Raw genomic sequence first — 14046 nt, forward strand, 5'->3', positions numbered from 1 at the left:
CTCTAAAATGTCCGACTATAGTCAGAGCTGGTTATACATATCCAGCATCAATAGAACATTAAATATATCCGATTTATTTTACCTAGAGGCTACCCATGACAATTCTGGACAACACGTGAAAAAATACAGTCGGGAGAGAGGAGAGGCGCTTGTGACTCGGCTCCAGGTTCGGCGTGCAAAAGGCGTGCGGTGTGATCGCAAAAGCGTGTAACAGGTTCACGCCCAGCTCGGCGTAGGCGTGGGTTGAGGCAAGGCAAGGCGTAGGTTGTCTGTGTGAACGAAGCGTAATCCAGGTTAGAGCAGGTAGGCTAATCCAGGTTAGAGCAGGTAGGGTAATCCAGAGCCCTTTTCCCACATGCGTACCGGAAAATTACCTGTAAATCAATATCGGACATTTCCCTGAATTTCCCTTCACACCTTAGCGCGCGCATATGGGAATCTAGTCGTCAAATAGCCGGTATGTTGGGGGGCGGGGGGAGCTTATTTGGGGGGTCGGCAAAACTTCACTCAGTCCTCCGTACTTATTCGCAGCAGCCTGACACAGGACAGACGCAGCGAGAATGGCAGAGGCTTGCAAGGCAAGCTGCCCAACGCTTGTAGCCTATGTATGTAGAGAAAGCAAATGCACTAAGCGAAATGGGGAAGTAGTTTGCTTTGATGTGCGCGAATGATTAGATGATGCACTTTGAAGAAGTTGGGATCCGTGTCTGAGAGAAATAGTTGCTGGTTCGATGTTTATCCGTTCACCTGCGTCGCGTTGAAGCACTTTTTACAGACTGGCTTCGTTTGATGTGTCTGGGGTTGCCTTCGGAAATCAGCAAGCTGACATACTGCTCTTATTAGGCTATCACAAGATAATTTCGCCAGTTTGCTTTAATGTGCGCGAATGATTAGATTATGCCCGCTGGAACATTAAGCAACGTGTGTAGGCTACACTTCGCCCATGATTGAAGGACCGCTGTCGCGGAAAATGACTGGACCCGTTTCCACTTGCGTCCCCTTAAGAGCATACCGCTCTTCTGACTGGCTCGAAACTGGTGAAATGTCGGGGACGACGGGGTCGCGCTTATACCGGCACGGCGCCTCTCCCACATGCAGGCATTACACCACGTTCCGGTCATTTTGCGGTACAAAGCGCATGTGGGAAAAGGGCTCAGGTTAGAGCAGGTAGACTAATCCAGGTTAGAGCAGGTAGGCTAATCCAGGTTAGAGCAGGTAGACTAATCCAGGTTAGAGCAGGTAGGCTAATCCAACAAATAAGGAGAACCTACACTATATCCCAGTCTCTCTCTATCTCTCTCTACCACTCTCCCCTCTCTTCCTCAAGTAAACTTCTCTTTCTTAATTTGTACCAGAAATGTAACAAGCACAAACGTTGTAGACCCCCCCCCCCCCAAACACCACCCATACCCCCCTAATCACGAATCCTGACTCTCTACCACCACCTTCCTATCCCGAGCTATGGCAATTTTCCCTGGGTGACTGACGGACCGAGTGACTGTCTCCAGATTTGACCCTGCTGGTCCTGCGCCGTGATAAAAAAAGAAGTAGATTGTACCTGGAAAGTCTGATTAGGGCCTGTGTCCACCTAGCGTCTTCTTCCGGCCGTTAAATGCTGGAAGTACGCTGAGAAGCGCTGATCTCAGCGCACAAGTAACATCTGAAACTAACGTTAGTTCAGTGCGGTAGTAGCTTGATAGCTGACAGCTAACATTAGCAAACAACACACATACAGTGATTTAGCTCAACACTCACCAGAAATATTAAGTGTCTAGCCAATCTGCTCCCACAATTGAGACTTTCTGTCTCTGTTGCGATAGTTTCTCCATATGATTAGTTGCCAGAAAAGGAGCAACCGACACCAGCGTCTTTCTGAAAAGTTAAAATATTTTCAGCTGGAAGCGCTGGGAGTCGGGCGCACAAAAACGTCGGAGCGCTGTGAAAATAGACGCTGGGCGCTGCGCACTTTCTCTAGACGTCCGTGTGTGCCCGCATACGCTCTCCCCCCATTGGAAACAACTGAAAATAGACGCCGGAGCTGATGAAAAGACGCTAGGTGGACACAGGCCCTTAGTCAGTAGAAGTACAGTTTAAGAAAAGTAACATGAAAAGTACTTGTTCCTTAAAGACCCCCTGAAGTCAAAAATCAGTTTTTCGTCATGTTCCTTCAGTTGGATGTCTGATCTTCACTGTGCAGAATGTCTATGCAGAGTTTGACACTGGCTGTTTCCACAATCATCTTCTGGAAGTGGAAAGTTTCTCAGAGCTCCCTGAAAAGACCGTTTTCAACAAGCAAGATTTGTGACATCACGAATCTTGGAGCCGATCCCTGTCCAGTATTCAGCCGTTAAAGGCCCAACACATTCTCACTCCCAACTCGCCATAGATTGCATATCGGTCAGGAACCCTTGTCATAACTTTGTCACGAGTGAGAATGTATTAAAACTAGCCGTGGCTAGTTATGTTTTAGATAACTCTGATTGGTTGCTTTGGATTTGTAAATTAGGGAGAAGGAGGGGAAGTCATTTTAAGGATTTTAACAATATAATTTAACCTTTTTTGTGGGGAAAACCATGAGACACAAATTCTTATTCATAGTAGAGTATTTTATACACATCTTGAAACATGCCTTTAGGGCGTCTTTAAAGAAAACAAAAAAAACTACTTTTACTCATGTGCATTAGAGAGACTTACATGAGAGCCAGGCCCAGGTAGTTGGCAGTGCTGCCCCAGTACATGGGATTATCTACCATGTTGAAGGGAAAACCTGTCACCTTCTTCTCCATCAGGATGCCGAAGTGGTCACCTGGAGGAACACAAGGAACATGTTAAGAAGTAGTCACCTGGAGGAACACAAGGAACATGTTAAGAAGTAGTCACCTGGAGGAACACAAGGAACATGTTAAGAAGTAGTCACCTGGAGGAACACAAGGAACATGTTAAGAAGTAGTCACCTGGAGGAACACAAGGAACATGTTAAGAAGTAGTCACCTGGAGGAACACAAGGAACATGTTAAGAAGTAGTCACCTGGAGGAACACAAGGAACATGTTAAGAAGTAGTCACCTGGAAGAACACAAGGAACATGTTAAGAAGTAGTCACCTGCAAGAACACAAGGAACATGTTAAGAAGTAGTCACCTGGAGGAACACAAGGAACATGTTAAGAAGTAGTCACCTGCAAGAACACAAGGAACATGTTAAGAAGTAGTCACCTGGAGGAACACAAGGAACATGTTAAGAAGTAGTCACCTGGAAGAACACAAGGAACATGTTAAGAAGTAGTCACCTGGAAGAACACAAGGAACATGTTAAGAAGTAGTCACCTGCAAGAACACAAGGAACATGTTAAGAAGTAGTCACCTGCAAGAACACAAGGAACATATTAGGAAGGAAGAGAACTTACATCCCTCACGTCACAGTGTTCCAATTTTGCAACGGGGCCAGACTTTGGGGCCAGTTCTATTGAATTGAATGGGGAGACGGGGACGGGGTAAGACGGCAGACGGGGTAAGTCCCACTATAAACCATCATATCTGTGTCGTTTCAACTTTGATTGAAAAATGCTTCCAGCAGATTAAAGAAAACACATTACATGATGATGACTGATACCCCATTCGGTCATGTATCATGATGTAGTTAGCTCATCTATTTTGGACCAAACAGGGGCTTGAGTTGAGCTACAGTATATGCAATGGCTAGACACAGCCATGATCTGTTTGGAGACCAATAATAAAGAAAACTGACATGCACATTTACAGTAGATAAAAAAAACATCAGTCAACATCACAAAATACGATGTTATCGTAGATCGTTATTTCTTGTTTTGGGTTGTCTAGGTAGTGCAGCGGTCCCGTGTTACCTCCGGCTTGGTCGGGCGTCTGGGAAGTCGGATTAAGGGTACGTGTCCTAGTCGCTGCACTAGTGCCTCCTCTGGTCGGGGGGCCTGTTCGGTGGGGAGGGGAACTGGGGGGAATAAATAGCGTGATCCTCCCACGCACTTCATCCTGCCGGCGAAACCCCTCGCCCTGCTAGTATACTGTATATATATATATATATATATATATATATATATATATATATGTGTGTGTGTGTGTGTGTGTGTGTGTGTGTGTGTGTGTGTGTGTGTGTCTGTCATTCCTGACATTGTGAGAGACGTTTCATCCAAAACATGATTACCAATGCACAGCTGTCTGTTATGGAATAAACACACTACCGGTACTTGTACGAGAACTCTGAAGTCATAAAAAACAGCCAATTTTCTTAGCACCCGCACGTATTGGTCAAGCTTCCGCTTAGCACCGAGAGAGAGAGAGGAAAAACTCCTGGCGCTGTGCCAGCTGCTCCGTAAAAGCATTTTAATGTGTTTCTTTGGGAATTCAGGCCTGTGCTCAAACAAGAAGGGGAGGTCAAACGATGGGCGAGGTGTGTGCGCGCGTGTGGCCAATAAACGGCCAGGGGCTGCTGAACTAGGACACAGCTCAATCATGTAACTTGAGCACTAGGTTTTGCTATGTAACTTCTGCAGACACACAATCTGACCCATTTTGGGATTTAAGTATGACAGGACAAACGCATTCAAATACCCCCCGTGTGCCTCGCCCACACACACACACACACACACACACACACACACACACACACACACACACACATTCCCACTAGGAAACATTGACCTGTTGAATGACACATGCAGTGCAGCTGCTGGCGTCTGAGTAAGAGCAAGTTATATAACGCATTTCATTATGTATGCTGCTTTAAACGCCACAGGTAGTTCTGATAAAGACCTTATATAAACAAATGTGTTTGGTTTTGAATAGGAAACCAGCGTTAAAACCAGCCGCCATAACAATACGCTGACCTCATTTCTGAACGCCAAGGTGCATAAGTGTAGTGAGCGTAATTCCTCAGCTTTCAAACACATTCATGTCACTGTACCTGCGTCACGCCATTGTCGCTCTGCTTTTGCCTGTGGTTATGAGCGCCGCGCGGCCAACCTGGATCTGTTGATACATGAATTTGATCGCAAAGGTTATGATCAGAGTTTGGAGAGAAAGGAAGTCTGGACGAGGAGAGGCAAGATTCTAACCTGACGCTGACAGATGGGTTGTTTTCACATAACCACCTGGGAACAAGTCGCTCGGGAGACCGTTTCAAAGGGCAGGCACTTTCAAAAAATATTGGATAAGAGCTTCCTGCATCCTTATACCAATTTTAATCACCGAAGTAACTGTATGTGTAACTGAGACAGTTGAACATGTAACTGTACTGTATGTGTAACTGAGACAGTTGAACATGTAACTGTATAACTGTATGTGTAACTGAGACAGTTTAACATGTAACTGTATGTGTAACTGAGACAGTTGAACATGTAACTGTACTGTATGTGTAACTGAGACAGTTGAACATGTAACTGTATGTGTAACTGAGACAGTTGAACATGTAACTGTATAACTGTATGTGTAACTGAGACAGTTGAACATGTAACTGTACTGTATGTGTAACTGAGACAGTTGAACATGTAACTGTATGTGTAACTTAGACAGTTGAACATGTAACTGTACTGTATGTGTAACTGAGACAGTTGAACATGTAACTGTACTGTATGTGTAACTGAGACAGTTTAACATGTAACTGTACTGTATGTGTAACTGAGACAGTTTAACATGTAATTGTATGTGTAACTGAGACAGTTTAACATGTAACTGTATGTGTAACAGACAGGAGTGTGTGTGTGTGTGTGTGTGTGTGTGTGTGTGTGTGTGTGTGTGTGTGTGTGTGTGTGTGTGTGTGTGTGTGTGTGTGTGTATGCATGTGTGTGTTGAATGGATGGGTGGGTGTGAATGTGCGTAACTGTATTGTCCGTTTGCTGTTTGATGTCTTGTGTGGTAAAAAATATATAAAACTAGAACGACCGCAACGCGGACTTATGCCTCCGCCATTAGTTCATTCTTGAGTCCAAGTGGATGTTGGAGCCAAATTGGAAGAAATTGCATCAAGGCGTTTCTGTGCAGAATTGGATATTTGAGCCAAATGTGAAGAAATTTAGTCAATGTGTTACTGAGATATGGCGTTCCCGAGCTTGAAAATGGCATTTGTTAGGTCACTGTGACCTTGACCTTTGACCTTTGATAACCAAAATGGAATCAGTTCATCCTTGAGCCTAAGTGAATGTTTAAGGCGAATCTGATGAAATTCCGTCCAGGCGTTCCTCAGATATCGCGTTAACAAGCTTGAAAATGGCGTTTGAGAGGTCACAGTGACCTTGACCTTTGACCTTTGACCACCAAAATGTAATCAGATCATCCTTGAGCCTAAGTGAATGTTTAAGGTGAATCTGATGAAATTCCGTCCAGGCGTTCCTCAGATATCGCGTTAACAAGCTTGAAAATGGCGTTAGAGAGGTCACAGTGACCTTGACCTTTGACCACCAAAATCTAATCAGATCATCCTTGAGCCTAAGTGAATGTTTAAGGCGAATCTGATGAAATTCCGTCCAGGCGTTCCTCAGATATCGCGTTAACAAGCTTGAAAATGGCGTTAGAGAGGTCACAGTGACCTTGACCTTTGACCTTTGACCACCAAAATCTAATCAGATCATCCTTGAGCCTAAGTGAATGTTTAAGGCGAATCTGATGAAATTCCGTCCAGGCGTTCCTCAGATATCGCGTTAACAAGCTTGAAAATGGCGTTCGAGAGGTCACAGTGACCTTGACCTTTGACCTTTGACCACCAAAATGTAATCAGATCATCCTTGAGCCTAAGTGAATGTTTAAGGTGAATCTGATGAAATTCCGTCCAGGCGTTCCTCAGATATCGCGTTAACAAGCTTGAAAATGGCGTTAGAGAGGTCACAGTGACCTTGACCTTTGACCACCAAAATCTAATCAGATCATCCTTGAGCCTAAGTGAATGTTTAAGGCGAATCTGATGAAATTCCGTCCAGGCGTTCCTCAGATATCGCGTTAACAAGCTTGAAAATGGCGTTAGAGAGGTCACAGTGACCTTGACCTTTGACCTTTGACCACCAAAATCTAATCAGATCATCCTTGAGCCTAAGTGAATGTTTAAGGCGAATCTGATGAAATTCCGTCCAGGCGTTCCTCAGATATCGCGTTAACAAGCTTGAAAATGGCGTTCGAGAGGTCACAGTGACCTTGACCTTTGACCTTTGACCACCAAAATCTAATCAGATCGTCCTTGAGCCTAAGTGAATGTTTAAGGCGAATCTGATGAAATTCCGTCCAGGCGTTCCTGAGATATCGCGTTAACAAGCTTGAAAATGGCGTTGGAGAGGTCACAGTGACCTTGACCTTTGACCTTTGACCACCAAAATCTAATCAGATCATCCTTGAGCCTAAGTGAATGTTTAAGGCGAATCTGATGAAATTCCGTCCAGGCGTTCCTCAGATATCGCGTTAACAAGCTTGAAAATGGCATTCGAGAGGTCACAGTGACCTTGACCTTTGACCTTTGACCACCAAAATCTAATCAGATCATCCTTGAGCCTAAGTGAATGTTTAAGGCGAATCTGATGAAATTCCGTCCAGGCGTTCCTCAGATATCGCGTTAACAAGCTTGAAAATGGCGTTGGAGAGGTCACAGTGACCTTGACCTTTGACCTTTGACCACCAAAATCTAATCAGATCATCCTTGAGCCTAAGTGAATGTTTAAGGCGAATCTGATGAAATTCCGTCAAGGCGTTCCTCAGATATGGCGTTAACAAACATCCGTACGGACGGACATCCGTACGGACATCCGTACGGCCGTACGGACGGACAACCCGGATCCATAATGCCTTCGGCCTGGCTTCGCCGGCGGAGGCATAATAAGGCTGGCCAGGCAGTCATGGTGCGGCGGTCAGACCCATATGAGTTGTGTGTATTCAAATGTCCCGATTAGCAAAACAAACAAGTTTGTCTGAGATGACAGTTGGCGAGGACATGGCGGTGAGCCCGGTCTCCATGCATAAACATGAGCTCGTGTGTCTGTCGTCATGCTTGGAAGCATGTTTACATGTACCTCTATGCTTATCATGTTGGGTCTATATTAAGAACTGTGTTATTGTCAGGAGATGTTTGAATTAGCATATTGTGTTTCACCAATGTTAGTGACACACATTACCTGTAATACTGACCTGGTTTTTGCTTGAAACTTGACTTCTGAAAAACTCTCATTAACGGGATAAGTATTACCTGGGGAGCCCATATCCTTTAGAAATTAACCCCCGCCAACTGTTCTTCATGTGGCATATTCACACGAGATAAGCAAAAGCCATATTTGTACCGGATAAGTATTACCTGGTGACATCTGGTAATTTTAGTAATTGTGGAGGTCGTCTGTGATCTTAATCCTGTACAAATTTGCAATGGCCGTAATTTGTCAAGTAATAATTCCATATGTGTGAATCGGGATCTCTGTGATTTTTTTCTTATGGTTTTTTGTTTTCTCAGCGCCTTTTTTCTGCCTCTTTTCCCGGCAAGAATTATGGAGGCTTTCATAAATGCAGGTTTTGACAGCATTTCCGGTGCAAATTCAGGGGGCTCATTTAGCAACAAAGCATGGAGACCCATTCCCAGAAAGAGCAAGCTCAAATCCATCAGAAGAGCAACATCTCAAAACATCTCCAGATGGATGGCATTCATGGCAGCATGCGGTGAGGAACATTTTTATATCTTTCAAGAGGCTCAACAGTTCTTATGTGGTAACATTAGCCTATTAATAGTAACGTTAAGGCTAGCGACCAGACACCTGGCTGACAGGTAAGGCATGAGGGGTTCAAGGCAGAAGGATGCCGGTAGGTTAAAATAGCGAAAACGAATGTTTTTCTTATTTAACCATGACCAAACCCTAACTCTTGTTTTACTTGCCTAAGCCTATCTCTGATGTCAAACTGAGATGGTGGTCATCTCATGGAGATGGCGGGGGTAAGATACGTAATTGGTGGGGGGTAAATGAAAAATTATATTATATTATATTACTAGATTTCAGCATTGAGGTACTTCCATTCAGGATTTTGCATAGCCATAGGCATACTAACCTCAAAACCTATTATTGGGAATGGTGAGAACATTTCAGAGCGACAGAGACACAGAGCATCCCTGTAACCATGGTCACTCACTCTCACTCCTGTCTGCACAGCACTAGAGGAGAGAGGGAGAGTAAGAGAGAGGGGGAGAAAGAGAGGGAGGGGGAGGGAGAGAGATGGAGGGGAGAGAGAGTGGGAAAGAGTGGGAGATAAATGGAGGGAGAGAGAGCGGGAGAGAGAGAGGGAGGGAGAGGGGCAGAGAGATGGAGAGAGTGAGGGAGGGGAGGCAAAGAGGGGGAGAGAGCGATAGAGGGGGAGAGGCAGGGGAGAGAGGGGGAGCAAGAGGCTGTGCTGCTGGCAGAAGAGTGCCGCAACATGATCATTTCAGTATGTTTTTCAGTGTGTGGAGAATGGACTCGCAGCTTGTGGTGAGAGCATGTGAAAAGTGTCAGTAGTCGTGTTTCCATTACCCTCACAAATGCGCAAAATCTAAATATCGCAATAGAAATTGGGTAATGGAAACACGTAAATTTCGAAAAACCTCCCAAATATCGCAAAACGTTTTTGCGCTCTCATGAGGTGGACGTGTCGATATAGCAGTTTATCGCAAAAGTGTAATGGAAACAGTTTTTTCGCATTAGCACGTCATGTGACCCATTCTGCTTTGGAAAAGCAGCGAAAAATGAGGAAGAAACGGTTCGATAAGCCGTGGCAAAACCTCCGCAGCAATGGAAAACTTTGAAGCAACGCTAGCAGAAAGACGAGTGTTATGCAAAATATATATAAAATAGATAATGTTTAATGGCAGAAATCGGTCCATGGTGACAGGCTGCCTGTGTGCGCGCATTTGGCACAGCGCGAGGGGATGAAAAGCAAGCACACACCGGTGCGGTGCGTGCTCCTGACTGAAGTGAATAGTGACTGTGAGTAATACATTACACACGTTTCAGGTGCAGTGTTATAATTATAATAGCTACACAACATTGTGATTATTGACCAAATCAGCCTTTTCCCCCCTCCATCTCTAAATCGGACCAGTTGTAGGCTATTAGGCTATTAGGCTTTTTTCCTCTGCCTGTCGCGCTCACTGCATTCACCGCAGCCAGCAACATTTTGCGACTCATTTTATTTTGAATTGATAATCAGGCTCGTTTATATGCGTTGTAACTTCATGTTGTGATTTGCATTGACCATTGGTTGGATTTGAGCATGCAGGGGACGGGATATGGGGCAGATCCACTGTGGCAGGCAGCTGCTGGTAGGCTAATGGGAATTGCGTTCAGGTGTGCGCTCCGTCAGACGGTACCAAACTCAACTTCAATGGAAACGCCTACAAGTCGCAATTGTACATTGTCGAAGTTGTAGAAATATCGCAATTATTTTGCGAAAAACTGTAATGGAAACACAGCTAATGATTAAGTGACGTATTATGTGTTATGATGTATGAAGGTTTTTTATTTAATTATTTAGTCAAATATATATATTTTTAGTTTCTAATTATTTATTTAGATCTTCTGAAGCCTAATTTATACTTATTGGAAAGTGTCGCTCAACACATGGTCGCCGACACACACAAAAAAAGCGTCACTCATGGGGTTGCATTTATGGTTCAGTGAACATTCTCCTCGGCACGCAGAAAGCCAAGAGAGGGAATCTGCTGTATGGTTTGTTTATGCCAGACCAACTTCCAACTGTCAAAGCAAATTAAACATGAGCTCACATATTTGTCAGGTTCCCAGGCAGGCAGTAATAAAAGCAGCTACAGTGAAACCACGCCGGACAGAAACAGGCAACATAATGGACATGGTTAACAAACTAGCAAACCGCGCTACCTTTAATATTGCTGTCCCTGCAAGATGTAACGTTGGCTGCAGCATAATGACACACAACCACACTCTCACAACTCACCTCCTCTCTCTCTGGGAAGTTGGTCATGGTGTTTTTGTGATTTTCACAAAGTCATACATCATCAAGGACAGGCTGATAAAAATGGCGGGGACACGTTTTCATATTCATTTCAATACAGTGAAAACCAAAACAAGGAAGTCAACCACACGTGCCTTCTATCTAGCTAGCCAATCACACTTGCACGACACTACCTTTTTACATCCATTTTTACTACCATTTTTTGTTACCCAGGAAAGCAGCAGGGGTAGCAACAGCAGCATCGCCTTTTAAACTTTTATATCGCACACTCAACCTGCGTTTCTCCACCGCTGCAGGCTGTCTCTTCCCCCTCCCTTTTCCCTTCTTCTCTCACGGCTGTCCAGATCCAGCTGTCCACCAGGCAAAACAAAATGGAAACTTCGGGGTAAAAATGTCAAACTAATGTGATTTAAACAAGTAAATAGCCTCACTGAGGCACGTTAGAGGAGAAAAAGGTGTTTCAACAAACGAAGCAGCAAACATTGTATCAAAATACTCGTTTTGATGTTAAGATTACATAATAGTGAAGCTGTAAAGCATTACCCAAAATGTGAACGTTACAACGAGGGCTTTATTTTGAAAGAGCTAAAACGGACGACCTACTTACATTCTGGCTGACTTTACGCAGTCTATGCGCCTGGGGCTGGCTGGGCTGTGTGGGGTGCACTCGTGCATGACGAGAGACTTTTTTTTCTCTCGCCATATTCCATCAATGTAAAATCATGCTGGAAAAGGGGCGGCAACTCAGGAGGACGAGAAGCAAGGTCGGAAAATCACGCGTTGGACCACCGCCAAGATTTATATTGCCGTGACGTGCAGAGCTGTCACGTAAAAACCCACTTAACTTGCAGGGTCACTCTATCGGCTAAACGGCCCGGCTTGGAAACTTTTAGACTGAAGAAAATGCCACTAGTTTGTGGATATTAGTGGGATTTTTGGCCAGTCTATAAAAGGGGCTTATGTGACGTAGTCAGTGAATACAAATTTAACTTGGTAGGAGACACTTCTCAGCGACATTTAAAAGTATCAACAAAGACCTCATTTCTGTCGGCGACGGTTTCAAAAGTGTCGAGAGACGAAGTATAAATTGGGCTTAAGTTGCCGAAACGCCGTTAAAGATGGTTACGGCCCACTTTAAGCCGTTGCTGTAACATGTTTTAGATACCCACCCAGAAAGGTGCCAGTGAATCCCAGAGCCAGGAAGCTACTGACGACCAGCAGAGTGCCCAGCACCAGCAGAGCTGTCCCCGCGTAGAACACCTCGGTCCGGTCCAACACCTCCCACCTGGCCTGGGCCTTCATCGCCACCGTCATGCTGCAGGGAGGAGATAGCACAACCACCTTCAGATGGGATGAGGTCATAGACTGTAATATGGATGTAGCCACCGTCATGTCCCCTCTTGGTTTTGAAGCCTCGGGTTTGGCGTTTTAATTTGGCCGTCATCTTTTTGTTGTTGTTGATCAGTGAGTTATCAGCGAGCTGCACGATCACTGGACAGGCGACCTGTCAATCATGCCCAAAATAGAGTATTTCTATCACCTAAATGGGTGGGTTATATATTATACAGTCAATGGTTATATAAAAATTCATCCCCTGTACAGTTCTAAGGTGGAATTAGCTATAGAGACCAAAAGTGTTTCTTCAAGCAGGCTGTAAACATGTTTATTGCTGCTGCAAAGTTAGCCATTTTAACATGTGCGAGTATGGGGAATGACTCCCTTCTGGAGCCAGCCTCAAGTGGCCTTTCGAGGAACTGCGGTTTTTGCCAATCACGCATTGGGCTCAATGCGACCAACCAAGACTGCCCCCTCGGCTGACGGGCTGAGAGGGGAGGAAAGTACAGCAGATGGGAGAAGAGATGTAGAGAGGAGAGGAGCGCAGATGCCAGGAGAGGATGGCCGCTCCCTGATGATGTCACACAGATTATAATCCAATGCACAGTAAACAAGATGTTGTGCTCACTAGGCCCACAGCTTGGCTTCATACGTGTACATTGTGTGCCGAAGATCACTGTCGCTGTGGAGTAAGAGAGAGGGGGGAGGACCAAAATTAGGTCAGTGGATCACTTGGTTTCAAGAAGGGGTTTCACAAGTTTGGTTTCCATCCAACTGTATCAGAAATTTGAACCGGATTTTCAGAAAATCAGCAAAGAAAATGCTAAATTATGTACATTTCCATCCACTAGTATGATGTGGCTATTAGGAGTTGGTGTGCAGCCAGTTGTGCTGTCTGCCTGCTGACTAAGTACAATGTGAATGAATCGTTTGCTGCTCTGTGTCCGTCTGCATTCTAATGTATCTCCTCTATGCTTCCTGGTTGTTTATTGTTTTTTTGTATGCAACTTTTTATGTGGCTGTCTTGTCTTGGCCAGGTCTCCCTTGTCAAAGAGATCTTTGCTCTCAATGGGACTAACCTGGGGGGACTAACCTTGCATGTGATTTGTTTGAAAGGTGCTATATAAATAAAGTTTAATTGATTGATTGATTGATTGATTGATTGATTGATTGATCGATCGATCGATTGATTGATTGATTGATTGGTTTAAAATGTGTTAATAAAAATTAAAATAAAAACTAAAATAAAAGTGGCCTGATACGTCTGAATAGCAAGTCTGGTGTGGCAAGTTGATGATCTGTCCTGTAGCAGTAAACAGCATCACTTCTGAATAGTCTCGCTGGCCAGCCTCCTCTCCCTTCCATCCGAGGAGTTTGGTGCCGCAGGTCTCCATAGTGGGATTGCGATGGGTGGCGCTTAGCGGCAGTGCCCTTGGAAAATAGTTTTCAACAATCCAACTTGCCGTTTTCAGCGTGTAGCAACGAGCTAGCATGTAGGTTTCTGCCGTTAGCTTGCTAGCTAGATAGCGTTGTTGTTTTCACTGAGGCAGCAGGGCACTATTTACAGCGACACACAGGGAGGAGGGAGAGGAAGCCGCTCTGATTGACATGGTCGGAGCCAATCATAGAGTTTGTAATAAGCCGGGAGCGGACATCCGGCTGCCACCGCTCCAATGGGAGAGCAGCTGTAGAGCAGGGGAGGGTTTATCCCTGTTGCCTGTTTCCGTGGCTCTGGCTGGGACAGCGATGTAAACACAA

The 14046-nt window shown here is 44.8% G+C and overlaps 1 protein-coding gene across 2 annotated transcripts in view; it reads right to left on the bottom strand.

The window, feature by feature from the left end:
* pemt (phosphatidylethanolamine N-methyltransferase) overlaps positions 1–14046 on the bottom strand; it is an 85939-nt gene that overhangs the window by 36458 nt on the left and 35435 nt on the right. For both annotated transcript variants that reach the window (XM_083634534.1, XM_083634533.1), the window contains exons 4-5: positions 12123–12268; positions 2695–2806 (exon numbers count right to left, since the gene is read on the bottom strand). In XM_083634534.1, coding sequence (XP_083490660.1) covers positions 2695–2806; positions 12123–12268 — 258 coding nt within the window. The remainder of the gene's footprint in view (positions 1–2694; positions 2807–12122; positions 12269–14046) is intronic.

The sequence above is a fragment of the Poromitra crassiceps genome (genome assembly GCF_964638095.1).
Source record: "Poromitra crassiceps genome assembly, chromosome: 4".
Classification (NCBI taxonomy): domain Eukaryota; kingdom Metazoa; phylum Chordata; class Actinopteri; order Beryciformes; family Melamphaidae; genus Poromitra; species Poromitra crassiceps.